This window comes from Kogia breviceps, chromosome 2, assembly GCF_026419965.1.
Source record: "Kogia breviceps isolate mKogBre1 chromosome 2, mKogBre1 haplotype 1, whole genome shotgun sequence".
NCBI classification, from domain to species: Eukaryota; Metazoa; Chordata; class Mammalia; order Artiodactyla; family Physeteridae; genus Kogia; species Kogia breviceps.
In genome coordinates, this window is record NC_081311.1 from 129,069,210 (window position 1) to 129,096,225 (window position 27,016).

At 38.3% G+C, this 27,016-nt stretch overlaps 1 protein-coding gene across 28 annotated transcripts in view; it reads left to right on the forward strand.

Annotated features, from left to right (window-relative positions):
- Window positions 1-27,016, forward strand: part of PKP4 (plakophilin 4) — a 269,659-nt gene that overhangs the window by 200,538 nt on the left and 42,105 nt on the right. For 11 of the 28 annotated variants that reach the window (XM_067026069.1, XM_067026073.1, XM_067026063.1 and 8 more), the window contains 5 exons: window positions 2,551-3,103; window positions 8,309-8,497; window positions 10,296-10,512; window positions 17,447-17,579; window positions 18,700-18,913. In XM_067026069.1, coding sequence (XP_066882170.1) covers window positions 2,551-3,103; window positions 8,309-8,497; window positions 10,296-10,512; window positions 17,447-17,579; window positions 18,700-18,913 — 1,306 coding nt within the window. Of the gene's footprint in view, window positions 1-2,550; window positions 3,104-8,308; window positions 8,498-10,292; window positions 10,513-17,446; window positions 17,580-18,699; window positions 18,914-27,016 lie in introns of all 28 variants that reach the window. The other 17 variants (XM_067026062.1, XM_067026064.1, XM_067026076.1 and 14 more) reach the window with 5 other exon arrangements.

A 27,016-nucleotide genomic window follows, 5' to 3' on the forward strand; every position in this document is an offset into this window, starting at 1 on the left:
TTCATCTCCTGCATATTTCTCCGTCTTCTCATTTTGCTTAACTTATGTGTTTGGCATCACCTTTCGCTCGCTGCAGGTTGGTAGTTCCCATTGTTTTTGGTGTCTGCCCCCAGTAGGTGAAGTTGGTTCGGTGGCTTGTGTCGGCTTCCTGGTAGAGGGGACTGGTGCCTGTGTTCTGGTGGGTGGGGCTGGATCTTGTCTTTCTGGTGGGCAGGCCACGTCCAGTGGTGTGTTTTGGAGTGTCTGTGAACTTAGTATGATTTTAGGAAGCCTCTCTGCTAATGAGTGGGGTTGTGTTCCTGTCTTGCTAGTTTGGCATGGGGTGTCCTGCCCTGGATCTTGCTGGCCATTGAGTGGAGCTGCACCTTAGCATTGAGACTGTGATCTCTGGGAGAGCTCTTGCCAATTGATATTATGTGAGGCCAAGAGGTCTCTGGTGGTCCAGTGTCCTGAATTTTGCTCTCCCACCTCAGAGCCTCAGGCCTGACACCAGGCTGGAGCACCAAGATCCTGTCAGCCACATGGCTCAGAAAAAAAGGGAGAAAAAAAGAAAGAAAGAAATAATTAATAAAATAAAATAATAGAAAATAATTCAAATTTTAAAAATAAGAAAGTAATTTGAATAAAGATTTTTTTAAAAAAGAAAGTAATTTGAAAAAAATGAAGAGAGCAACCAAACCAATAAACAAATCCACCAATGATAACAAGCACTAAAAACTATACTAAGATAAACATAAAAATCAGAAACAAGTCAGTCGCAGACAGCATACCCCAGGTCTACAGTTGCACCCAAAGTCTACCGCCTCAATTTTGGGTTGACTCATTGTCTATTCAGGTATTCCACAGATGCAGGGTACCTCAAGTTGATTGTGGGGATTTTATCCACTGCTCCTGAGGCTGCACAGAGAAATTTCCTTTCCTCCTCTTTGTTCACACAGCTCCTGGGTTTCAGCTTTGGTTTTGGCCCCATCTCTGCCTGTAGGTCACCCTCAGGCTTCTGTTCCCACCCAGACAGGACGGGGTTAAAGCAGCGGCTGATTAGGGGGCTCTGGCTCACTCATGCAGGGGGATGGAGAGGTATGGTAGTTATAATTGGAATGCAGGGCAAGCCTGCATTGGCAGAGGCCGGCATGACATTGCAACTGCCTGAGGCGTGCTATGTGTTCTCCTGCCTACTAATTTTTAAACTCCCTCTTTCTTGCCTTATTGTTTTAAACTCCCTCTTTCTTGCCTTATTGTTTTAAACTCCCTCTTTCTTGCCTTATTGTTTATTTGCAGTCCCCTTCCCTCCCCAGATCTTCTCCTCTCCGTGGCTATTGCCTTCCCAGAATTGTTGAGTTTGAGCACCCAAGTGGTCTCAGAGTAGATGTTTCAGCCAGCCAACTGCTTATGACACATGGAGACAAAACATGTTTCTTCTTATGGCATCTAAGAGTATACAAAGTCCGTGACTCATCCCTTTTTCTTCCTTTATTGCCTCAACTAAAAGTGCAAGGGGGTTGATGACAACTGTACTCTAGTAGTCACTAAGGAGATACAGAAAAAGCTTGGTCCTGAGCTTATAACCCACTGCCCCAGTCCAGCTACCATTCTTCTTCATTGTTGTCCTGCATCAAGAAAGGGATCTGAGACTCAGTGTTTGCAGAAGTCTATGGATTCATAGAAGGACTATCCATGACAGAAATGTTCTTCATTTCCCAGTCTGGTCATTTGCAGCTGGCCAGAACTCAGCAGAGATTTTGAGCATTCCTCCTGCTGGAACAGATTGAGGGTACTTTTATTTGCATCTCTTTTGATCTACCAGCTTAAGACAAGAGCTTATAAATCAAAGGAGGTAGAAAGAAATGGCTGAAATCACCAGCAGCCACACTTAAGCTAAAAGAAAAGATAGATTTGGCTAAAGCACTAATGCAGGACTCACAGAGGAGGAGCTGAGAGCACAGGCCCTATCCAAACATTCAATTATTCCACTTTGAAAGAAACCTTCCTTTTGTTAATGAGGCCAACCCGTAAAGACAGTTATAAAGGCAGTTATAGATACTGCTCTAGCTTTATCTAGATTAACATATTGAAAAAGTTTTGTTTTGTTTTGTTTTTGTTTTTGTTTTACACAAATGGGTTACCTTAGCCAAACTTTGACTTGCAGGGTACAAAATAAGTACACTGCTCCAGTGACCCTTCACACTTGCAATACAGCATATTATGTGTTGTGGAAAATGTGTAGGCAGAGAGTAAAATAATGTAGAGACAAAAGAAAAAAGAATATTAAATGTCTTTAGATCTCTCCTTACTGGTTGGTTTTAGTATTCTGAAGGGGAAAGTTGGAGATTAAACCACCACACACCAAAAAAAAAAAAAAAAGTAGAACAAGAAAAACAGAATAAGGAAAAATTAAGATCCATCTCTACAGCAACAAAAGGAAAAGAAACTTAGATGCCTAAAATAAATAGTGAATTCACATTCTATAGTGAGCTATGTACATTTTTTTCTGTAATGACAATGGACACACAACCCTGGATAAACCATTCTCTTTTCTCCCCCTTTCATCAGCCATCAGTAGCCAATCGGGCCATGAGAAGAGTTAGTTCAGTTCCATCTAGAGCACAGTCTCCTTCTTATGTTATCAGCACAGGCGTGTCTCCTTCAAGGGGGTCACTGAGAACTTCTCTTGGTAGTGGATTCGGCTCTCCATCAGTGACCGACTCCCGACCACTGAACCCCAGTGCATACTCCTCCACCACGTTACCTGCTCAGCGGGCAGCCTCTCCATACTCTGCACAGAGACCTGCCTCCCCATCAGCTGTACGTCAGATTGGGTCGGTCACCTCCCGGCAGACCTCCAATCCCAACGGACCATCCCCTCAGTACCAAACAACCACCAGAGTGGGGTCCCCACTGACCCTGGCAGATGCACAGACTCGAGTAGCTTCCCCATCCCAAGGCCAGGTGGGGTCGTTATCCCCCAAACGCTCAGGGATGACCGCCGTACCACAGCATCTGGGACCTTCACTGCAAAGGACTGTTCATGACATGGAACAATTCGGACAGCAGCAGTATGACATTTACGAGAGGATGGTTCCACCTCGGCCAGACAGCCTGACAGGTGAGTACAAGGGTACAGCCCTACACAAAGCCTAGCGGGAAAGTCTTCCATGTAACCATTGCTGAAACAGAGCATGTAATGTGGAAAAAGCTTATATTTTTATCTTAAAATTTATACTGCAGACTTCAGGCGGACTTGTCTTTCAGGCTCTATAATTTTTAATGCATCAAGTTATACACTTTTATATCACCAGACCTCTTTTGCAATGAATACATTTCCGCCATCCCTCACAATATTAGGATATAAGAGGTACTTTTGTGCCTTTTAGAAGAATTGGTTGGAATTCTAAACTGTTTGTTGAGGTTTTTCACAGTGAAATAGTTTTCACTAGCTAGGCCTACCCATACTCAAAACCCTAAGATATGTTAAAAGGTGGTATCAGAATGTCTGTTCAACTTTTTTTTAAAAGAAATGCCCGAATAGTGTAGACTAAAATATGTATTTTCTCACTTACTGCCTTGATTTTTAGCATCCTGATGGGAAAGGCACAAATTTCTTATGAATTACGTTCAGATGCCGCTTGTATTAAATCAGAAAGACACCAACCAGGTCACTGGTAGTCTAGCTGTTTCCTTCAGGGTTTTTTCACGACAGGTATCCTACATTATGTATAGAGTTGTTCTTTTGATTAAAATGAATTCATCTTTAACTAACGTTCTAAATTATATTTTTAAAGTAACATGTGCATAATGGTAAAAAAAAAATTCAAACTATTCAGGGAAATATGAATTGAGAAGTGAAAGTCTCAGCCTTCTCTTTACCCTCACCCAGTCCCACTCACCAGTTTATGTATCTTCCAGAATGTTTGATTACATATATGAGTGTATACATTACATACAAATGTGCACACATTGTGTTTCTTTCTTTTTTTTAATGCTGTTGGAATTCTATTATATATATCTTCTTTACCTTGTTCATTTTTTTTTAATATGTCTGAGAGTTCTACTTCATTCTCTCAAGGGATGCGTAGGACCCTATTTTATAGATGTATTATAATTTAATCACTTTGCTATTAATGGACATTTAGGTTTTCTCATTTTTAGCTGTTAGAGACAATGATGCAATATATATTATTCTTCCTGCATATTTGCACGTAGGTACCAAGATAACTATGGGATCCATTTCTTCAAGTAGAATTGCTGGATCAAAATATGTGTGTATATTTTCTTAATGAAATACTGTCAAATTGCCCCCAGGAAGGTTTTATAGATTTCTGTTTACACCAGTAGTTTGAGTGCATGTTCCCTACACCTTCACTAGCACTGCATGTTGTCAAAGTTTCATCTTAGCCAGTCTGGCAATTAAAAAGCTGTACCTCATTGTTTTTTGTTTTGTTTCGGTTTTGTGTGTGTGTGTGTGTGTGTGTGTGTGTGTGTGTGTGTGTGTGTGTGTGTGTGTGTGTGTGTGTGTGTGTGTGTGTGTGTGTGTGGTATGCGGGCCTCTCACCGCTGTGGCCTCTCCCGCCGCGGAGCGCAGGCTCCGGACGCACAGGCCCAGCGGCCATGGCCCACAGGCCCAGCTGCTCCGCGGCATGCGAGATCCTCCCGGACCAGGGCACGAACCCATATCCCCTGCACCGTCAGGCGGACCCCCAACCACTGCGCCACCAGGGAAGCTCTGTACCTCATTGTTTTAAGTGGCCTGTGTTGAGTAATGACTGAGGTTGATGATTTCATATGTTTATCAGCCATTTTATTGCTTTTCTGCAAACTGCGAATTCAGGTCTTTTGTCTATTTTTTTAATTTGTAAATGCTTTTTTATACTTGAAATAAATTAACCCCTTGTAATATACTTCTCAAGTATTTTTCTCATTTAATTTGTCTTTTGACTTTGTTTTTGGTATTTCTTATTTACAGAAGTTTTTAATATTTGTGAAGTAAGATTAATATCCTTTCCTTATGGCTTCTGGGAAAGGTAAAGCCTTTTTGAAATTTTCTAATTGAAGAATCTTGCACAAAGAATTAATATTGAACTTGATTTTGAGCTCAAGGAAATTCCTAGTGGAGAAACTGCCTCTTTTTCATTCAGCTGTTAGAGGGGTGTCCTTGGCTTAGATATTTTCTGGCATGCCTCCAAAAAGTATGCAGCAAAGTGAGGTGGAATCATTTACGACATTCTGCCTCTGAAGGAAACCTTAAGAGATAAATAGTTCTGAGGATTTCTGTGCCCCAGCCCTGCCCCGTGTATGTGAGCAACAGCTGTGCAGAAATCTATGTTTGCAGTAGAGTGAAGAGGAAGCCCAGGAAAGAAAGTGAGCACATAAAGGACTGTCTCCATGTTTAACCCTAGAGGGCTGATCTCCTTTGGTTTAAAAAACCTGCTTCTCTGACAATGCAGATGAGGTTAGACTTTATGTTTCAGGGGGAAAATATTATACGTAGCCTATTATGGATTTTTTTTTCCCTAGAATATGACAGTCTTCAAAAGAAGCAAAGGGTTTCTTAAAATGTTCTAGGGACACTTTGGTTTCCATCATCTAGCTACCTGCCCAATTGGTCTGAATGTGATCCTAATTTGTAAATTCCTCTCTTTTTATTCTTATTTTAGAAAGTGGTGTGCTTGTCATTATATTTACTATGCTTCTGATTTCAAAGGCTTAATAACCTACTAATTGATAAGCCTAAAGCAATATTTTATAATAGATTCAGACACTTGGATATTTGGTGATCATAATTTAAATGATGTATATAAATTACTCCCTACAACAGAAAAATATGTCTGCCTGAAAATATTCATTTCAGTATAATCATAGCATATCAAGACAAGTTTTGAGAATAAGAAGAATTCATATTTGGAAGATAAATTTATGTTTGTTTTCACTGACTTAAAATATAAAGGTTTTAAATAACAAGGAATATATCATTGAAGTAGGTAAACTAGTATGTATTTGTGGAATGGCAACATATTACTTCCAGTTTAAAAGATACTAAGTTATAATAGCCTTTCTGCACAATTATTTTACTTAATCTATAGGGGCTATGTAATTTTGTAATTTTTTAAATGTCAATTTATAGTAGTGTGTGTTTTTGTTTTAATGCATGAGTAGGTAAACAATATTTACCAGCATAATGTTATTCACAAAGATTTCTAATATCAAGAAATTGCTATTTCACTATAATTCTTAAATTTTTATTTCCCATTATAGTCTATCACATACAGTCATTTCACCTCACTAATAATCCTGTAACAGGGGGCTGTTTATTGGATACTTTTTATAGTTGTAAGTGGTAACAAGCTCATTTGGTTACCTTTCTTGTGAAATCATAGTAAATATTTATGAAAGTTTTCATATTATATGGATTCCAGTGAAGACTCTAACTAGATCCTGGCCCAGTGAGAATATCACATTCTGAATGGGTCAGAATGCTTTGGTCTCTTTTCACGTCACTGTGGTGGTGAGCCAAGGCGGCTTAGCCAACTTTAGGAGCATCCAGGGCTCAGCTTGCCTCTACCCAAGTGTTTGTGATCTTCAGAGTCTCACAGTAAATCAAGGGCTCTACTGAATATTAAAATAATGCCTCATACTGATAAGATTTCCAAGAACTAGGTGCATTTTCCTGCCCACTTTATGTCACCATTAACAAAATCAATGCCTGCAACTTTTGTTCAAGATACTCACAAGCTCTATAAAGAAATGGAGTTTATACTGTGCTAAGAATGAGAAATCTGCCAGTGAATAGAAAGCTGAAATCCTCAGATGAGAACTTTACAACAGCAATCCTAATATGGTCTTTAGAGTTACATGGGCTTCCATGAACCCCTGGTGAGCTAACCTCCCTCCTTAACCTTATGTCTGTGGAGGGCTCTGTCCAGTTAAAGGTTTCTCACACCATGTCTCATTGATCCTTGAGAAATAGCTTTGTCCAGTGCAATGACAGATCATGGAGGAGGCTTCCTCTCAGCCCTACCAGCAAGTAGCTCTCTGAAGGGGATGAACTACATTTCCTTTTGGGCTCTGTTTCCTCAATTTTAAAATGGGAAGATTTGGCTGAATGAGCTCCCAATTATAAGATTGTATAAACCTGTGATCTTCATTTTAGCAAGTGAGGAGCCAGTAGCCAAAACCCACATTTGTTCATTTAATTCCTTCCCATGTCACATTGCTGTCCGGCGTTGGTAACAATCATTCATTTTAGAAGCTTTTATGTATTAACTTTCTTGCCACTCCTCACTAAGCAACATGTAATTATCACTCACATTGAGGCCCATTCACTTTTAGTTGTCATATGATTAACTGAGCTAACAAGATGTGAGTGATCGTATCTTTTGGTAATTAGTTACTGTGCTGATTATTTGCAGTCTTTTTAAAAGCGAATATATGCTAACTGACTTCAGATATGTTTGTGCTTTTTCTTGCTCGTATTTGGAATGTAACCTTAGTTGGTATTCTTACCAAGTGACAAATTTTGCTTACTAATGAATGGTGACAAATCACAAATTTCTGAGCATCATAATGTAGAATATACTAATTCCCTTTTTTAAAGAAAATAACATGTTTGGGTTTGAAATTTGCATTAATTATTAATAATTTGAATGAGAGTGTTTGAAGTGACTTAATACACTAACTTTGTACTTTTCCTTTACACTAGAAAGAAGGTAAACAAGAATCCGGTATTTGGATTCCTAGAGAAACACTTGTTTTGGTTTTTTGTTTTGTTTTTTTAATTGTGATAACAAATAACAAAATAATACTTTATAAATCTTATCAGTTCGCTGATGATATTTTAAACTTTGTAACATCAAATTTCACCTTTTTCTATAAAAATCTTGGATGAATGAATTGAGACAAAGTTCAGAACAGTTCTTGAACATCAGCCTATTTCTAAGCACTCTTATGTAGGTGTCGTCTTAAGTGCTGGGATTTAAAGAGGTGTGGGACATGGCGGCGCTCTCTTTTTGGTCACCATTATAAAATAGGTTAACAGTTGGGGGATGAATTTCAGAGTATCAAACCATTTAATAATTTATTTTTTTTTAGAAAATTTACTTTTATCCTGCTGCCAGAGGAGAAAGTTTTATTTTTAGAATGTATATGGTATCCTGTTCATATCTGTCATCCCTCTTTTGTAAAACTCACTAGGTTTGGTGTTTAGACTCAGCATTTGGTCCTGTTGTTTAGGAGTTATACTTTTTTTTTAGTAGTTATACTTTTAACCTCACCACAGTTTTCAAGTTTTTTAATGATGTAATTTTCCTGCCTGTAGGCTTACGGAGTTCCTATGCTAGTCAGCACAGCCAGCTTGGACAAGACCTTCGTTCAGCTGTGTCTCCTGACTTGCACATCACTCCTATCTATGAGGGGAGGACCTATTACAGCCCAGTTTACCGCAGCCCAAACCACGGAACCGTGGAGCTCCAAGGATCGCAGACAGCACTGTACCGCACAGGTTCGGGTGGGCATCAGCTCTGTTCAGCTGCTTTCCCAATTTCACCAGCCCAAGAGTAGAGGATTTTATTGAGATGGATTTCCTGTTAGAGTGAATTCATATTTCCCATTTGGTTGTCAGATAAGCAGCTGTGAAAGCAAATCAATAAACAGTAAAACAGAAGTTCATTTAGTATCTATTTATAAGTGATATATTTTTACCTTAGTTCAATCTGATCAGTGAACACAATGATTATACTTTAATTCACAAATAAGTTTGTTGAGCTATAAATCCGACTCCTCAGGTTGGAAGCGTATCAGCTATAGAAAGGAAAGCCTGTTTTGGAATATTTCTTTGTAATTTTTGTTTCCTAGAACACATATTTAGAGAAAATCCCTACGTGAGCTATTGGCTTATCTTTGATTTAGCATGTATGTAGCCCAAGTGTATTTGGTATTACTTTTCGTTACTGAATCTCTTCTGAATTCTTAAATATTAGAATGTGAAATAAATATTCCTTATGATAGACTCAATCTGGGACACAATACAATGATGGCAGTTATAAAAATAGGGAACAGGAATTCCCCAGGGGTCCAGTGGTTAGAACTCCATGCTTCCACTGCAGGGGGCCCAGGTTCCAGCCATGGTTGGGGAACTAAGATCCCACATACCACGTGGCATGACCAAAAAATAATAATAATAATTTTAAAAATAAGCAGCTAGTGCCTCACACCCGTGCACCCCCAGGTTCACATTTGTGCCACACCGTAGCAGCTGATAGAGCAGAAGCTAGAGCCTGTGGCCACGTGAGCTGCCAGATTGTGCTACGGGTGTGGCTTATAAAGTCCCAAGAGGCCGCTTAAAAAAAAAAAGAGTTAATACAGATTTGTTAACATGCCCATAAATGAATTCCAGGTAGCAATGATAATGCCCTAAAGGCACAGCTCTAGGAGCCATACCTCACAGAACACCATGAGGGAGAAGACTGAATTTGAATTGGTTCTTTGCCAAAAACTGACAGTTTGGTCCACTGTGGTATTTTTCTCCTGATAGAATGTACCAATTTTTAATATATGTTAGTGAAGAAATATTTCATTCATTATGTTCTATAAATTGAAGGATTTCTTTATTAGGATTAAGAAGTAAATAGTGTTAAAATATGTTAATTGCAGGAAGAATATGAACACAATCATTGGAGAGATACCTACTGCAATAATTTGGAAAGAAAGGTTAAATACAATATACAGTACTTTATACATAGCATCATGCAATAATTTTAGGGAGTAGCTTTAGAAGAATTTGATATATCAGTCTTCTTTCCTGTGCAGTATATTTTTCAATGTTATCAAAATACACAAGTCTATGAATAAAATATATATCAAAATACGTAATCTGTTTTCACTAGGTGTCCAAAGTTTGACGGTTTCAGTTATTTATAAGTTTGAATATCTTACTTGTCTTTTATTGCTAAAATGTAGTTATGAAATTTTGTTATTTATTTCTAAGATTAGTTTATTTTCCTTTATTTCACTTTCAGTTTTGTTACTAAATCTTAAACATATTAAGACCTACTGTGTAAGCAGATTTATGTTTCATTTTTGCTCTTTCCTGCTAATAAAATTGACATAAATACTGTTTGTGTTATGTTAAAAACATCAGTGCCTTTGTTAGCACTAATGAGCTAGATTGGTAATATCTAAAAGTAAGCAATTTATATAATTGTTAAAAACTTAACCCTTCTTAAAACTAAAAATATTTTGACTTTGAAAAGTATCACTTTGTGGAGAACATACAAATCTTTTTTAAAATGCTGACTTTCTAGTAGGTGTTGGAAATCTGCAAAGGACGTCCAGCCAACGAAGTACCCTTACATACCAAAGAAATAATTATGCTCTGAACACAACAGCTACCTATGCGGAGCCCTACAGGCCAATACAATACCGAGTGCAAGAGTGCAATTATAACAGGCTTCAGCACATAGCACCAGCTGATGATGGCACCACGAGATCCCCATCAATAGACAGCATTCAGAAAGATCCCAGGCAAGTACTGGTTATGAGTCTCCAGAATGCCACCGTCTCTCAGGAGTCAACTAGTTCCTTCATTCTGACTTTTTTCAAGTTGCTGTGTCTGTTATAATATCAGTAACTCCTTATCTCTAACATTTCCAGTTGTTTTCCAGCACTGTAGGTCATTGAGGTTAATTTCACTTTAGAGATAGATTCCTTCTTTCAGTGCTTTAATAATAACTTAGAAAGTGCACAGGTCTGTGTGAATATCTGCAGCATCCACAATTGAAATACTTCATCAAGGCAACTACCTGGGATAGCCTCTTAGTCTGAATCACACAAAAGATTTTAAAGGATCATTTTATGCCTTTTCCTTTATCTTGGCTGACCTCTTAAATGATGGCTTCAGAAAATGCATATGGTTGTTTTAAACTGGGAAAGACCAGTGTCATGTACATTTTGAATCATATTGGTCAGTGCCATGTTGTGCTTTTATTAACTAGGTCCTGTGAAAAGCTTTCCGCCATTTAGGGGAAAACAGTTTACAAGAAATTCTCACATCTCATGAGCAAAAAATATTTGGCAAATAATAGATGTTTCCTGCTTTTAATTTTATTTGGCCATGTAGAAAACATGTTTTATTAAGATGAGTCATTTAGTACTTGATTGATTTTGAAAAACTAGCCTCATCTCTAATGAAAGTCATTTAAAATATTCAGGAAATAAAGATATTTAGAAACTAAAAGAGAATTTTAGCTTCTGAAAGAGTGAAATTATTTCTAAATTTTAAGCAGCTTGAGTGTTATTTTAAGGCATATATTAGCAAGATTTCATTCACTGTTCGCCCACAAATAGTTGTTTCACTGAAAGATTGTTGTAATTATCAATTCATTTATAGCAGCCTACCAATTTATTCTAATGAATTAAAAGCATGAGTGAGGTTTGGTTATTAAAACAAAATAACCTAAGGTACTTTTGAGTTGAATGGGAAGCCCACTACTTCACTAAAACCACTCCACCTATTTACTCTTTTGCCTAAAATATTTTACAGTGTATGCATACATTTGGTTCTGCTATTCCTATTTGCCACCCTTCTGTTATTTTAAGGATTTCTAAAAATAATTTGTCTAATAGCACCTCCAATATAATTAAATCAAAAATTTGTTGTTGTTGTAGTTTTGCGGTATGCGAGCCTCTCACCGCTGCGGCCTCTCCCGTTGCGGAGCACAGGCTCCGGACGCGCAGGCCCAGTGGCCATGGCTCACGGGCCCAGCCGCTCCGCGGCATGTGGGATCCTCCCAGACCAGGGCACGAACCCGTGTCCCCTGCATTGGCAGGTGGACTCTCAACCACTGCGCCACCAGGGAAGCCCATAAATCAAAGATTTTTTACATGATTTTGGTTTTTGTTCTTTTCTTTTTTTTAATTTGTTTGTTTATTTGTTTACTTATTTATTTTTGGCTGCATTGAGTCTTTGTTGCTGCATGCGGGCTTTTTCTAGTTGCAGTGAGTGGGGGCTACTTTTCTTTGCGGTGCGCAGGCTTCACATTGCGGTGGCTTCTCATTGCAGAGTGTGGGCTCAGTAGTTGTGGCTCACAGGCTTTAGAGTACAGGCACAGTAGTTGTGGCTTAGTTGCTCTGCAGCATGTGGAATCTTTTTGAAGTCCTCACAAGAACAACAGACTAGGGCACGCTACTAGATACAGAAATTCTCAAAAGCGTTTTGAATTGTAGGTAATTTAGACCATACCCTTGGCTGAATCTGCAGAGAAAAGAATAGCTACCCAGAAAGGCAGTGAAATAAGATAAGAGCTTTGAGTTTAGTATGCATTCCTGAAGACTTCAGTTTTGACCTCTGATACGAGCTGATTCATTATAAACAAGAATTTTGTGTCTGATAATATACTTCAGTTATTCATAGTATGCTAATTTCATAGTCTAATGAATAAAACTGTTATGGCTAGCTTTGATTATGTGAAACTTTACTGATAATGCATTTTGTAAGATGAATAAATGATTATCTTATAATAGGTGCATTTATGTATTTGAAACTGGAATCCAAGTGAGTTTAAAGTTTGAATAGTCAAACCATGAAATTAAAAACTCATGATGATTATTACTTAATTTTTAGTTTTAAAAATAGCAAATTTTACTATTTTTATTCACTTCTAAACTTACTTCCTCTGTCATTAATGCTACATTATAGTTAACCTGAAAACTACCCTATAAGACTTAAGAAGTTGTTGATGTTTTATACATAAAAGGAAATGTATGAGTTTTTTTTAACAGTTGTCTAGTTTGGAAGCAAAATTTATTAATAGTACAAATAATTCATCTGAAAGGAGTAACAAAGTACTTGTTATGGAAAGTGACAGTGACTGAACGAATGACAGCATTCATGGTGTTCTTTTTGAGGAGGGCTTCAGCTGTGACATTCAACAGAATAATTCCATTTACCATCTCCTTGACCTTTAAGTTGTTGTCAGATATTTTACTTCTACATACATTATAAAATCCATAATATAGTGTTGTTATTTTTACTGTAAATAGTTATCTTTTAAAGAAATTAAACTGAGTTAAAAAGATGATCTTTATATTCACCTGCATACTCATTTGTAAATAGTTCTCTTCATGTCTTCCTAAATTCTAGTTTCCATCTCCACTCATTTCCCTTCAGCCTGAAGAACTTTCTTTAGCCTTTCTTGTGTTGCATGTCTGCTGGCAACACATTCTCTCAGCTTTAATTTTTCTTAAAGTGTTTTTATTTACTCATTTTTAAAGGATACTTTTGCTAGATATAAAATTCAGGGTTAATAGGGTGGGTTTTTTTTTTCAGTCCTTTAAAGGATGTTGTTTCTTGTCTTCAGACCTCCATTGTTTCTGATGAGAGGTCAGCCAACATTTGCACTATTCTTCTCATTATGCAATGTATCTTCTCTCTGGCTGCCTTTCAGAATTTTATTATTGTTGACCTTAAGCAGTTTTACTCTAACAAGCCTAGGCATAGTTTTCTTTACATTTAACCTGCTTGGGATTCACTGAGATTCTTTAAATATTGGTCGATGATTTTACCAAAATTGGGACATATTCAACCATTATTTCTGTAAATATTTTTTCTGGTCCAAAATTCACTCTCCTCTCCTGGGATAACTTGACATCATCTCACAGGTTACTAAAGTTCTGTTCTTTTTTTTTTTTTTTAATCTTTTTTCTCTGTATCCTTCATATTGGATTTCTTTTTTAATCTGTGTTCAGATTTGCTGTGTTTTTCTTCTGTGGTCTCCAGTCAGTTGTTAAGCCCATCCAGTGGATTTTTTTTCTGACACTTTAATTTGGCTTTTTGTAGTTTTCATTTCTCTGATAACATTCCCCATCTATTCAACTCCTTACATACATCTTTTGCTTTATGTTTTTCAGCACATTTATAAAAACCATTTTAAAGTCCTCTGATCATTCCAACATCTAGGTTTTCTCTGGGTCTGTTTCTATTATTTGTTTGTTTACATCTTTGAGAGGCACATTTTTCTGTTTCTTCTTATGCCTAGTAGTTTTAAATTATATGCTGATTGTTGTGGATAATACATTGTAGGGACTCTGTATTATGTTGTCTCCTCTTAGGATTCTAAGTTTCGTTGTGGAAAATAACTAAATTACTAACAAGTGCTTTTGATCCTGTCACAATTGGTTCTGTTCTTTGCTAGGACAGGTCTATCTTAGATTTATTTTACTCCTAGAACATGGCCCTGACTCTGTGGAATTGTTCTTACTCCTAAACACGGCCTTTGTGGAGACTAAACGCTGAGGTGATCGGTGAGGTCTGCAGTATGACTGGGCTGGAATTCCAACAACTCCTGGTTCAGTTCTCATTCCAGCAGCAGCTATTCTCCACCAGACCTGTACATGTACATGCAAGGCACATGTACAGCCCAGCGCTCAACTAACAACTTGTGCTTAGTAATCCTTACACAGACTTGTTAAATCTCCTCTGCATAGCTCTCTCCTCTCCAATATCCTGCCCTGCAAATTTTAACCTCTTTAGCATCTCCAAATTCCAATCTTTCCCCCTCAGTTCACTTAGACCATCATGCCCATTCAGACTTGCTTCCTGTGCCATGATCCAAAAAGTGCCCTCAGGCAGAAAGCCAAGTGAGTATGGGATTCCTAGGGTGATGCCCCCGCCCCTTCAAGGATTACATTCTTGTGTTACTTGTTGTCTAGGGCCTGAAAACAGTTTCCTCACACATTTAGTCCAGTTTAATGGTTGTTTATGGGAGGAAGGCAAAGTCCAGTACTGGTTACTACTCTGTCATGGCTAAAAACAGAAGTCTGGGCTTAGGTTTTAATGAAGCAAATCTTGGCAAGCATTGATGCCATCCAGCCAGCCCATGAATTGATAGAAGTCTTTCCAGGGAAAATTTCTGCTGAAAATCAAGGTTGGAGTCGGTGTCAACTGAGCCTAACTGCCCATCTCCAGCAGGAGCCCACCCTTTGTGTTGTCTGGCTCAGGAGGCACCCAAGGATGCTAGGAAATCTTGACCATCCCTGTGCCATTTAAGGAGAACAGAAATGTGTATTTGTAATGATTGAGTCATCAAGGAAAGATTAAATCACACTCCTTGCACTCGTTAATTACCTTATAGATTTATATATAATAGACTTTAGATAGATTTTCATCAGAAATAGTTAACATAGTTAGTATAGTTCATTTTTCAGGGATGATGAATATTAGTAAAACATCTTTCATAATGCAAAGTATGTAAACTACTTTAGTCATCATAGCCAGCCTAAGAAGTTAGACATGATAGTATTATTGTTCCTAATTTACAGATGGGGAAACTGAAGTTCTATATAAATGGTTTTCAAAATCACATCACAATTGAAGGACCTGGGACTTAAACATAGGCAATCTAACTCCAAATTTTGTGCTTTTTCTGCTGCATTATCCTGCCTCTCGGCATTTATGGTTTTCTTAATGCCTGTTAATGACATCATCATCATCCAGTCTGTTCCCCAAGCCGGAAATCTCCATCTCACCCTTGATTTCAGTTTTCAGTAGATCATCTGGTTGCCGTGCAAAGAATAGATGGGGGAGGGAGTGATATTTGAAGCAGAGAGAACATGTAAGTGGCATGTAGAGGGTCCAGCCAAGATAGAAAGAGTGGATGGATTTGGTTTATATTAAATATTTTGGAGATAGTCAACAGAGTTTGCTGATGGGTTGGATGAGAAGGATAGGGGAAAGAGAAAAATCAAGGATGGTCCTATTTTGAGCAAATGTGGGGATAGTGGATAGTCTCCTTGCCACCAGTCTTTTTTGATTCTAGTATATTCTCTGCTTGGCCACCAGAGTTATCTTCCTTATAAATGTGACCTTGTTGCATTCTCTCACTCTTCTGCTTTAAGACCTCCACCAGCTTTCTGTTCCTTGTGCGTGGTGATAACATATTAGACCACTAACCTCCACCTCTTAATTACTAATCCTGGGTTCCTCGTCTATCTATATCTAATGTTATTTGATAGTGCCTACAACACAACAACAGTCAAGGTAAGTGAGATAATATCTATAAAGCTCTTGACACAGATAATCTCAATAAGTAATAATTCATATTATTGCTATTAAGACTAAACTTTTTTAGTTTGGCATACAAGCCCCTATACATAAAATTATGTCTTATTCAATGTTTGTATCTCCAGCACCTGTTCTGGCACCTGTAGCATAGTAAGAATGCACCAATGTGTGATATGAATATGTGTGTGCAGGTATGGAATGACCTGACCCTCTGTAGTGGATGAACCAGTTCATACTGGAGCCCTCCCAGAGAGGCTGTGGACCTTTAAAAACTGGGCCATAGAAGTATCACTGGGTCATTAATTTAAAGATTTTTTTTAAGTTTCTTCAAGATTTTTGATTAACAGTTTACTCCATCCTGATATCAAAGTCTGCAGATTTGTTGCTTTGTGAACCATTTGTAAGAAGCTGGTCTTTATGTAACATAAACATAAAATCACATTTAACAAGGATTCCAAACAGTGAGCCAATCAAGTTACATCAGAAAATCTGACAATGTGATGTTACCTGAAAAAAACATAGTATAAAAGTATGTATGTATATTTAATATGATTGTATACTTATTGTACAAGAGAAGTGGGATAGCACGGGGGTGAGAGCACAGACTCTGAAGGCAGATGCCTGGGTTCAAATGTTGCTCTGTTGTTGACTAGCTGGGTGACACTAGGCAAGTCGCTTAGCCCTTCTGCTTCAACCTCCAAATCTACAAGGTCAATTTAAGGATAGATAAACTAATATACATAAAATGCCTAGAATAGTGCCTGGCATGGAATAGTATGTGCTATTTAGTAATAATCCAATTCTTTGGAAAAAATTCTGTACACACACATGTGCACACTTGCCTGCATATGTTGAAAAAAAAACCAGTGGGAAATGTCAACAGTTGTTTTCTCTGGATGTAGGGTTGCTGCAAAAAAATTTTTATCATGTTTTATGTTTCTTATAATCAAGAGCAACCATATATATTAAATTTCTTAAAAATCATCAGCCACACAGTATTTCCACTGGCTCTTCCTCCTCCCTCCTCAGAAGTGACATCTCACCTAGCTGAAGTGCATTTGTTTACCTGAGCCTCACACCTGCAAATTTCTTACCTAGGTAGAAAGGCATAAAATTAGAATCAGGAGGAGGAAAACAAGAATGGAAAAGTCCCATATTAAGAACCTCTTTGTTACCCTGAATCTTTCTCTGCATCTGTGCATCATGATTTCTTTAAGATCATAAGCATCTGTGATATGTTCATCAGTGCATAAAAATTATTTATATACATACATATATATTTCTTTTAGGATTTTTGTAACTTCCCATTTTCTCCGCTGAGCTCTCTTCTCTGACAAATGTTCAGTGTATCGGTAGAACATGGGCCTTCCTTTCTGAAGCCGCGTTTTTCTCATGCAGGGAGTTTGCCTGGCGTGATCCCGAGTTGCCTGAAGTCATTCACATGCTGCAGCACCAGTTCCCGTCAGTTCAGGCAAACGCAGCAGCCTACCTGCAACACCTGTGCTTTGGCGACAACAAAGTGAAGTTGGAGGTACAGGACCAGTGCCTGGGATGCCGGAGTTGGCAGGGCGGGGAATGGGGAGGGCCGAGCAGTCCCTTTCCGTTTAGCAGCTGCGTGCTTGTGTGCTTAAGAAATGACCAGATGCAATCTAGAGGCCCTTTTCAAGGGGTGTTCTGATACCAGTTACTCTTTTACTTCTCAGCTATGCATTTCAATATTTCTTGGGAAAATCTGGAGTGAGAATATTTCTTGAAGTACATTTAGCATTTTCAAATCATGTGTCCACTCATTAGCCTATTCATAAAACATGAAACAAAATCAATTTAACCTGCATTTTAAAAGTATTTTCTATAAATCTATTAGATACAAATTATAGTATGTACTTGTGAACTCATGTATTTTAAGAGATTCTAGTCAGAATCGGTGCCAACACACAATTAAGTAAAGGATTTATAACCATTACTAATACTGAACATATATGAATATTTTATTTGAGATTTTAAGCTTTGGGGGCTTTTACAGAAACATAGTGAGTCATTGTTATTGGCTAGATTTAACATTTTAGACCTTTTTTCCTCCTGCAGTGTCATATGGAACTTAAGTGTTTTTCACCCCTTAAAATTTAGAACAACACACAGTTACAGACTACAGGTGAATGCAGTAAATAGAGCCCCAAAATAGTCACATAAGATATTAATGAAGTGACAAATGGAAGAAAATTTAGGGAGAGTCACCTAGAGAAACAATTCTAGAAAGCAAATGACTTCAGTCAAAAATCTCTTCCTGTATGTATTGTCTTCGACCCTGCATACAGCTTTGTTGTGCTTGTGTATTTGTCCATTTCACTTGGAAGTGACAGCATAATCCCTGTGTACATTCGGAGGGTTGGCATATGGCCATGCTACCTGCCTGTGGCCTTTAATCCACCTAAGTCTCCCTTCCCTTCTTTAAGCCATGAACCCATGAAAAGAGCTTCATCTTAGAGAGTGTCCTTCAAATTTATAGAACGTGTATTTTTTTAGAAAAAAAATAATCATTTGAAATGATCTGGAGTTGTATGTTTTCCGTGATCTTTCCATAACAGACTTTTGTTTGATCTCTGATTGACCACATGTCACTTAGGCCTGGTACCTAATATTTTTCATTCTAGGTGTGTAGGTTAGGGGGAATCAAGCATCTGGTTGACCTCTTGGACCACAGAGTTTTGGAAGTTCAGAAGAATGCTTGTGGTGCCCTCCGAAACCTTGTTTTTGGCAAGTCTACAGATGAAAATAAAATCGCGATGAAGAATGTTGGTGGCATACCTGCCTTGTTGCGACTGTTGAGAAAATCTATTGATGCAGAAGTAAGGGAGCTGGTCACAGGTGGGTAAAGAAATGTGATCATGTCTTGGAGGAGATGTTGAAAACCATCTGGATTCTGCCCATGTATGGTGGCATTGTGAAGGACATGGAGGTTCTAGGTTGGAGGTGACAATACAGTGCTCACAACTGTGACAAAGGCTGTGTGTAAGTTAATCTAATGATTCAGAAGGTACTTACAGTGCTGCAGTCACCTCGACTAGTATCATTTATTGTACTTGTTAGTGCATAAGTATCAGCTAACAGATGTCTTGTCACAGAGGGCTGAATACGTCATTTTTCATTACATATTCCTTAGTAATTACTTGTTTTAAATAGACTGGCTCTCCTTCATTATGAAAATAAACTGTTCTTAATGGACTGGCTACCTTCCACTTCAGTTCAGCCTGTGTCTGAAAGCCTGTTAGTATCTCAGATGCTTCTCTAGGTACTGGAGATATAAAGATGAATAAAACTCAGTCCCTGCCCTCAAGTAGCACTTCGATTCCAGAGGAACACAAGTGATTTTCTGTGAATGTCAGTGAAACATGCAAGTGCTGGACTCCGTAGAGGTTGCATTGGGAGCACGGCAGATGGGTAGGGAAGTTCTCTGGTCAGTGTGAAACCAAAGCTGGCCTAAAGGTTGAGGAGGCATTGGCTGGGTTTACAGGGGAAATATTTCCAGTCGCAAGCAGAGGCTCGGAGACAGCATGGGTTATAGGGGCAGAGCTGCCAGCAGGAGGGGGATGCTGAAAGGAGACAAGACCAGAGAGAAACACAGGCCTGGTTTGGGGAACCTGTGTCCCACATACAGTGGGAGTGATTACAGGGCATGGCGTGGCTAGTTTGGGCTTTTCTATGCATTCTTCCAGCAGGCAGTAAGGGTGGGGGATTGATTTGAAGTAGATGAGCCTGGCACCTGGGAGGCCTATGAGGAGGTCAGTAGTCTAGAGATAATAGCTTGAACTGTATCAGTGGTAGAAAGAAGGGGTGGGCAGTGGAGAAGAAGAAACAATGAGAAGAATATTTCATGGCCAGGCCACGATGGTCCAACGTGGGGAGTGAGAGTCCCAGAGGAACTGAGTGATGCTTTGTCTTGAGGTCAAGCTGAGAGAACAATTCTGCAGGAGGGTGATTAATGACAGCACTGTTTATAAGAGTATTAGGGGGAAATACTGAGTATTCATTGGTAGGAAAACAGTTAAATAAATGGCAGTACACTCATGCAGTGAAACCACATAGAAGGGCTAAAATAAGTGCGTTAGAGCTATGTGTAGCAACATAGATAAATCTCTAGAAACATTAGTAGAATGATAAGCACAGCATGACACTATGGTATATAAGTTTTAAAATATGCAGGTTGAGGCTATCTTTATTTTTTGATATAGGCACATGCAATAAAGGTAAAATTTTTCATTAGAATGATAAAAGACAGATTCAAGATAGTGGTTACCTCTGCAGGGTGCAGGTAGAGAAAAAGGCATTGAGGAGTATAATCTGGCTCCAATTCTTTAAAAGGAAAGAGAAATCTGAAACAAAGAAGACAAAATGTTAATACAGTTGATCCTTGAACGACCTGGGGGTTGGGGGCCCTGACCCTCTGTGCAGTCGAAAATCTGCATATAACTTATGGTCAGCCCTCCGTATATGTAGTTCCTCCATATCCACGGTTCCACATCTGTGGATTTAACCAGCCACGAATTGTGCAATACTATAGTTTATACTATTGAAAAAGTTCTACATATAAGTGGACCTGTGCAGTTCGAACCCATATTGTTCAAAAGTCAACTGTATTTAACAAAGCTAGGGATGGTGGGCATCTGGGTGTTTGTTTTATATTTGCTATGCTATTTTTCATGCTTGAAATAGTTAATTTAAAATGTTTTAACGTCATTTTTTCCAAGTGAATCCCATTCTCCACTAGCTTCCACCATGAAATCAGAGCTTTAGGTTCTGTCAGCTGTTATTCAGTAACACTTAGGAATGTAGCAAACCATCTTGAATCTAATATTTAGTTAAGGGGAATCAACTTTCTCATAACATATTAATGTTCAAAATAAGTACCCTATACTTCGAATAAGGTATGAAAATTATGTACTAAAAGTAGAATGCACTTTATATATAATCTTAAACTCCAGAATGGACTGCCTGCCCTGATGTAATTCGAATATTAATGCTTTAACACATCTCAATTACATATTGATTTTTTTTTTAATTTTTTAACATATTTATTGGAACATAACTGTTTTACAATAGTGTGTTCGTTTCTCCAACAAAGTGAATCAGTTATACATGTACATATGTTCCCATATCTCTTCCCTCTTGCATCACCCTCCCTCCCACCCTCCATATCCCACCCCTCTAGGTGGTCACAAAGCACAGAGGTGATCTCCCTGTGCTATGCGGCAGCTTCCCACTAGCTATCTGTTTTACCTTTGGTAGTGTATATATGTCCCTGCCATTCTCTCACTTAATCACATCTTACCCTTCCCCCTCCCCATATCCTCAAGTCCATGCTCTAGTAGGTCTGTATTTTATTCCCATCCTATCACTAATCTCTTCATGACATTTTTTTATTCTTAGATTCCATATATATGTGTTAGCATACGGTATTTGTTTTTCTCCTTCTGACTTACTTCACTCTGTATGACAGACTCCAGGTCTATCCACCTCATTACAAATAACTCAGTTTCATTTCTTTTTATGGCTGAGGAATATTCCATTGTATATATGGGCCACATCTTTTTTATCCATTCATCTGTTGATGGACACTTAGGTTGCTTCCATGTCCTGGCTATTGTAAATAGAGCTGCAATAAACACTTTGGTACATGACTCATTTTGAATTATGGTTTTCTCAGGGTATATGCCTAGTAGTGGGATTGTGGGGTCATATGGCAGTTCTATTTGTAGTTTTTTAAGGAACCTCCATCCTGTTCTCCATAGTGGCTGTATCAATTTACATTCCCACCAACAGTGCAAGAGGGTTCCCTTTTCTTCACACCCTCTCCAGCATTTATTGTTTCTAGAGTTCTTGATGATGGCCAATCTGACCGGTGTGAGATGATATCTCATTGTAGTTTTGATTTGCATTTCTCTCATGATTAATGATGTTGAGCATTCTTTCATGTGTTTGTTGGCAATCTGAATATCTTCTTTTTTTTTTTTTTTTTTTTTTTTTTTTTTGTGGTATGCGGGCCTCTCACTGCTGTGGCCTCTCCCGTTGCGGAGCACAGGCTCCGGACGCGCAGGCCCAGCGGCCCTGGCTCACGGGCTTAGTTGCTCCGCGGCATGTGGGATCTTCCCGGACCAGGGCACGAACCCGTGACCCCTGCATTGGCAGGCGGATTCTCAACCACTGCACCACCAGGGAAGCCCCTGAATATCTTCTTTGGAGAAATGTCTATTTAGTTCTTCTGCCCATTTTTGGATTGGGTTGTTGTTTTTTTCTTATTGAGTTGCATGAGTTGCTTATAAATTTTGGATATTAATCCTTTGTCAGTTGCTTCATTTGCAATTATTTTCTCTCATTCTGCGGGTTGTCTTTTGGCCTTGTTTATGGTCTCCTTTGCTGTGTAAAAGCTGTTAAGTTTCATTTGATCCCATTTGTTTATTTTTGTTTTTATTTCCATTTCTCTAGGAGGTGGGTCAAAAAGGATCTTGCTGTGATTTATGTCATAGAGTGTTCTGCCTATGTTTTCCTCTAAGAGTTTGATAGTGTCTGCCAGTACATTTAGGTCTTTAACCCATTTTGAGTTTATTTTTCTGTGTGGTGTTAGGGAGTGATCTAATTTCATACTTTTACAGGTAGCTGTCCAGTTTTCCCAGCACCACTTATTGAAGAGGCTGTCTTTTCTCCACTGTATATCCTTCCCTCCTTTATCAAAGATAAGGTGACCATATGTGTGTCGGTTTATCTCTGGGCTTTCTATCCTGTTCCATTAATCTATATTTCTGTTTTTGTGCCAGTACCATACTGTCTTGATTACTGTAACCTTGTAGTATAGTCTGAAGTCAGGGAGCCTGATTTCTCCAGCTGCATTTTTCGTTCTCAAGATTGCTTTGGCTCTTCGGGGTATTTTATGTTTCCGTGCAAATTGTGAAATTTTTTTGTTCTAGTTCTGTAAAAAACGCCAGTGGTAATTTGATAGGGATTGCATTGAATCTGTAGATTGCTTTGGGTAGTAGAGTCATTTTCACAATGTTGATTCTTCCAATCCAAGAACATGGTATATTTCTCCACCTATTTATATCATCCTTAATTTCTTTCATCAATGTCTTATAGTTTTCTGCATACAAGTCTTTTGTCTCCTTAGGTAGGTTTATTCCTAGATATTTTATTCTTTTTGTTGCAATGGTAAATGGGAGTGTTTTCTTAATTTCACTCTCAGATTTTTCATCATTAGTGTATAAGAATGCCGGAGATTTCTGTGCATTAATTTTGTATCCTGCTACTTTACCACATTCATTGATTAGCTCTAGTAGTTTTCTGGTAGCATCCTTAGGATTCTCTATATATAGTATCATGTCACCTGCAAACAGTGACAGCTTTACTTCTTCTTTTCCAATTTGGATTCCTTTTATTTCTTTTTTTTCTCTGATTGCTGTGGCTAGAACTTCCAAAACTAGGTTGAATAAGAGTGGTGAGAGTGGGCAACCTTGTCTTGTTCCTGATCTTAGTGGAAATAGTTTCAGTTTTTCACCATTGAGAACAATGCTGGCTGTGGGTTTGTCATATATGGCCTTTATTATGTTGAGGAAAGTTCCCTCTAGGCCTACTTTCTGCAGGGTTTTTATCATAAATGGGTGTTGAATTTTGTCAAAAGCTTTCTCTGCATCTATTGAGATGATCATATGGTTTTTCTCCTTCAGTTTGTTGATATGGTGTATCACGTTGATTGATTTTCATATATTGAAGAATCCTTGCATTCCTGGGATAAACCCCACTTGATCATGGTGTATGATCCTTTTAATGTGCTGTTGGATTCTGTTTGCTAGTATTTTGTTGAGGATTTTTGCATCTATGTTCATCAGTGATATTGGCCTATAGTTTTCTTTCTTTGTGACGTCTTTGTCTGGTTTTGGTATCAGGGTGATGGTGGCCTCATAGAATGAGTTTGGGAGTGTTCCTCCCTCTGCTATCTTTTGGAAGAGTTTCAGAAGGATAGCTGTTAGCTCTTCTCTAAATGTTTGATAGAATTCGCCTGTGAAGCCATCTGGTCCTGGGCTTTTGTTTGCTGGAAGATTTTTAATCACAGTTTCAATTTCAGTGCTTGTGATTGGTCTGTTCATATTTTCTATTTCTTCCTGGTTCGGTCTCGGCAGGTTGTGCATTTCCAAGAATTTGTCCATTTGTTCCAAGTTGTCCATTTTATTGGCATAGAGTTGCTTCTAGTAATCTCTCATAATCTTTTGTATTTCTGCAGTGTCAGTTGTTACATCTCCTTTTTCATTTCTAATTCTATTGATTTGAGTCTTCTCCCTTTTATTCTTGATGAGTCTGGCTAATGGTTTATCAATTTTATTTATCTTCTCAAAGAACCAGCTTTTAGTTTTATTGATCTTTGCTATTGTTTCCTTCATTTCTTTTTCATTTATTTCTGATCTGATCTTTATGATTTCTTTCCTTCTGATAAATTTGGGTTTTTTTGTTCTTCCTTCTCTAATTGCTTTAGGTGCAAAGTTAGGTTGTTTATTCGAGATGTTTCCTGTTTCTTAAGGTAAGATTGTATTGCTATAAACTTCCCTCTTACAACTGCTTTTGCTGTATCCCATAGGTTTTGGGTCGTCGTATCTCCATTGTCATTTGTTTCTAAGTATTTTTTGATTTCCTCTTTGATTTCTTCAGTGATCACTTCGTTATTAAGTAGTGTATTGTTTAGCCTCCATGTGTTTGTATTTTATACAGATCTTTTCCTGTAATTGATATCTAGTCTCATAGCGTTGTGGTCGGAGAAGATACTTGATAATGATTTCAATTTTCTTAAATTTGCCAAGGCTAGATTTGTGACCCAATATGTGATCTATCCTGGAGAATGTTCCATGAGCACTTGAGAAACATGTGTATTCTGTTGTTTTTGGATGGAATGTCCTATAAATATCAAGTAAGTCCGTCTTGTGTAATGTATTATTTAAAGCTTGTGTTTCCTTATTTATTTTCATTTTGGATGATCTGTCCATTGGTGAAAGTGGGGTGTTAAAGTACCCTACTATTATTGTGTTACTGCCGATTTCCCCTTTTATGGCTGTTAGTATTTGCCTTATGTATTGAGGTGCTCCTATGTTGGGTGCATAAATATTTACAATTGTTATATCTTCTTCTTGGATCGATCCCTTGATCATTATGTAGTGTCCTTCTTCGTCTCTTGTTATAGTTTTTATTTTAAAGTCTATTTTGTCTGATATGAGAATTGCTACTCCAGCTTTCTTCTGATTTCCATTTGCATGGAATATCTTTTTCCATCCCCTCACTTTCAGTCTGTATGTGTCCCTAGGTCTGAAGTGGGTCTCTTGTAGACAGTATATATGGGTCTTATTTTTGTATCCATTCAGCCAGTCTGTGTCTTTTGGTGGGAGCATTTAATCCATTTACATTTAAGGTAATTATCAATATGTATGTTTCTATTACCATTTACTTAATTGTTTCGGGTTGTTCTTGTAGGTCTTTTCCTTCTCTTTTGTTTCTTGCCTATAGAAGTTCCTTTAGCATTTGTTGTAAAGCTGGTTTGGTGGTGCTGAACTCTCTCAGCTTTTGCTTGTCTGTAAAGGTTTTAATTTCTCCATCAAATATGAATGAGATCCTTGCTGGGTAGAGTAATCTTGGTTGTAGGTTTTATTCCTTCATCACTTTACATATGTCCTGCCACTCCCTTCTGGCTTGTAGAGTTTCTGCTGAAAGATCAGCTGTTAACCTTATGGGGATTCCCTTGTGTGTTATTTATTGTTTTTCCCTTGCTGCTTTTAATATGTTTTCTTTGTATTTAATTTTTGACAGTTTGATTATTATATGTCTTGGCATGTTTATCCTTGGGTTTATCCTGTATGGGACTCTCTGTGCTTCCTAGACTTGATTGACTATTTCCTTCCCTATATTAGGGAAGTTTTCAACTATAATCTCTTCAAATATTTTCTCATCCCTTTCTTTTTCTCTTCTTCTTCTGGGACCCCTATTTGAATGTTAGTGCATTTAATGTTGTCCCAGAGGTCTCTGATACTGTCCTCAGTTCTTTTCATTCTTTTTTCTTTATTCTGCTCTGCAGTAGTTATTTCCACTATTTTATCATCCAGGTCACTTATCCGTCCTTCTGCCTCAGTTATTCTGCTATTGATCCCATCTAGAGTATTTTTCCTTTCATTTATTGTGTTGCTCATCGTTGCTTGCTTCCTCTTTATTTCTTCTAGTTCCTTGTTAACTGTTTCTTGCAGTTTGTCTATTCTATTTCCAAGATTTTGAATCATCTTTACTATCATCGTTCTGAATTCTTTTTCAGGTAGACTGCCTATTTCCTCTTCATTTGTTAGGTCTGGTGTGTTTTTATCTTGCTCCTTCATCTGCTGTGTGTTTTTCTGTCTTTTCATTTTGCTTATCTTACTGTTTTGGGGTCTCCTTTTTGCAGGCTGCAGGTTCGTAGTTCTCATTGTTTTTGGTGGCTGTCCCCAGTGGCTAAGGTTGGTTCAGTGGGTTGAGTAGGTTTCCTGGTTGGAGGGACTAGTGCCTCTGTTCTGGTGGATGAGGCTGGATCTTGTCTTTCTGGTGGGCAGGTCCACGTCTGGTGGTGTGTTTGGGGATGTCAGTAGCCTTATTATGATTTTAGGCAGCCTCTCTGCTAATGGATGGGGCTGTAGACCTGTCTTGCTCTTTGTTGGGGATAGAGTGTCTAGCACTGTTCGTTGCTGGTCCTTGAGTGAAGCTGGGTCTTGGTGTTGAGATGGAGATCTCTGGGAGATTTTCGCTGTTTGATATTGCGTGGAGCTGGGAGGTCTCTTGTGGACCATTGTCCTGAGGTTGGTTCTCCCACCTCAGAGACACAGCCCTGGATGGAGCACCAAGAACCTTTAATCTACGCGGCTCAAAATAAAAGGGAGAAAAAATAGAAAGGAAAGAAAAGGAAGGAAGGAGGGAGGGAGG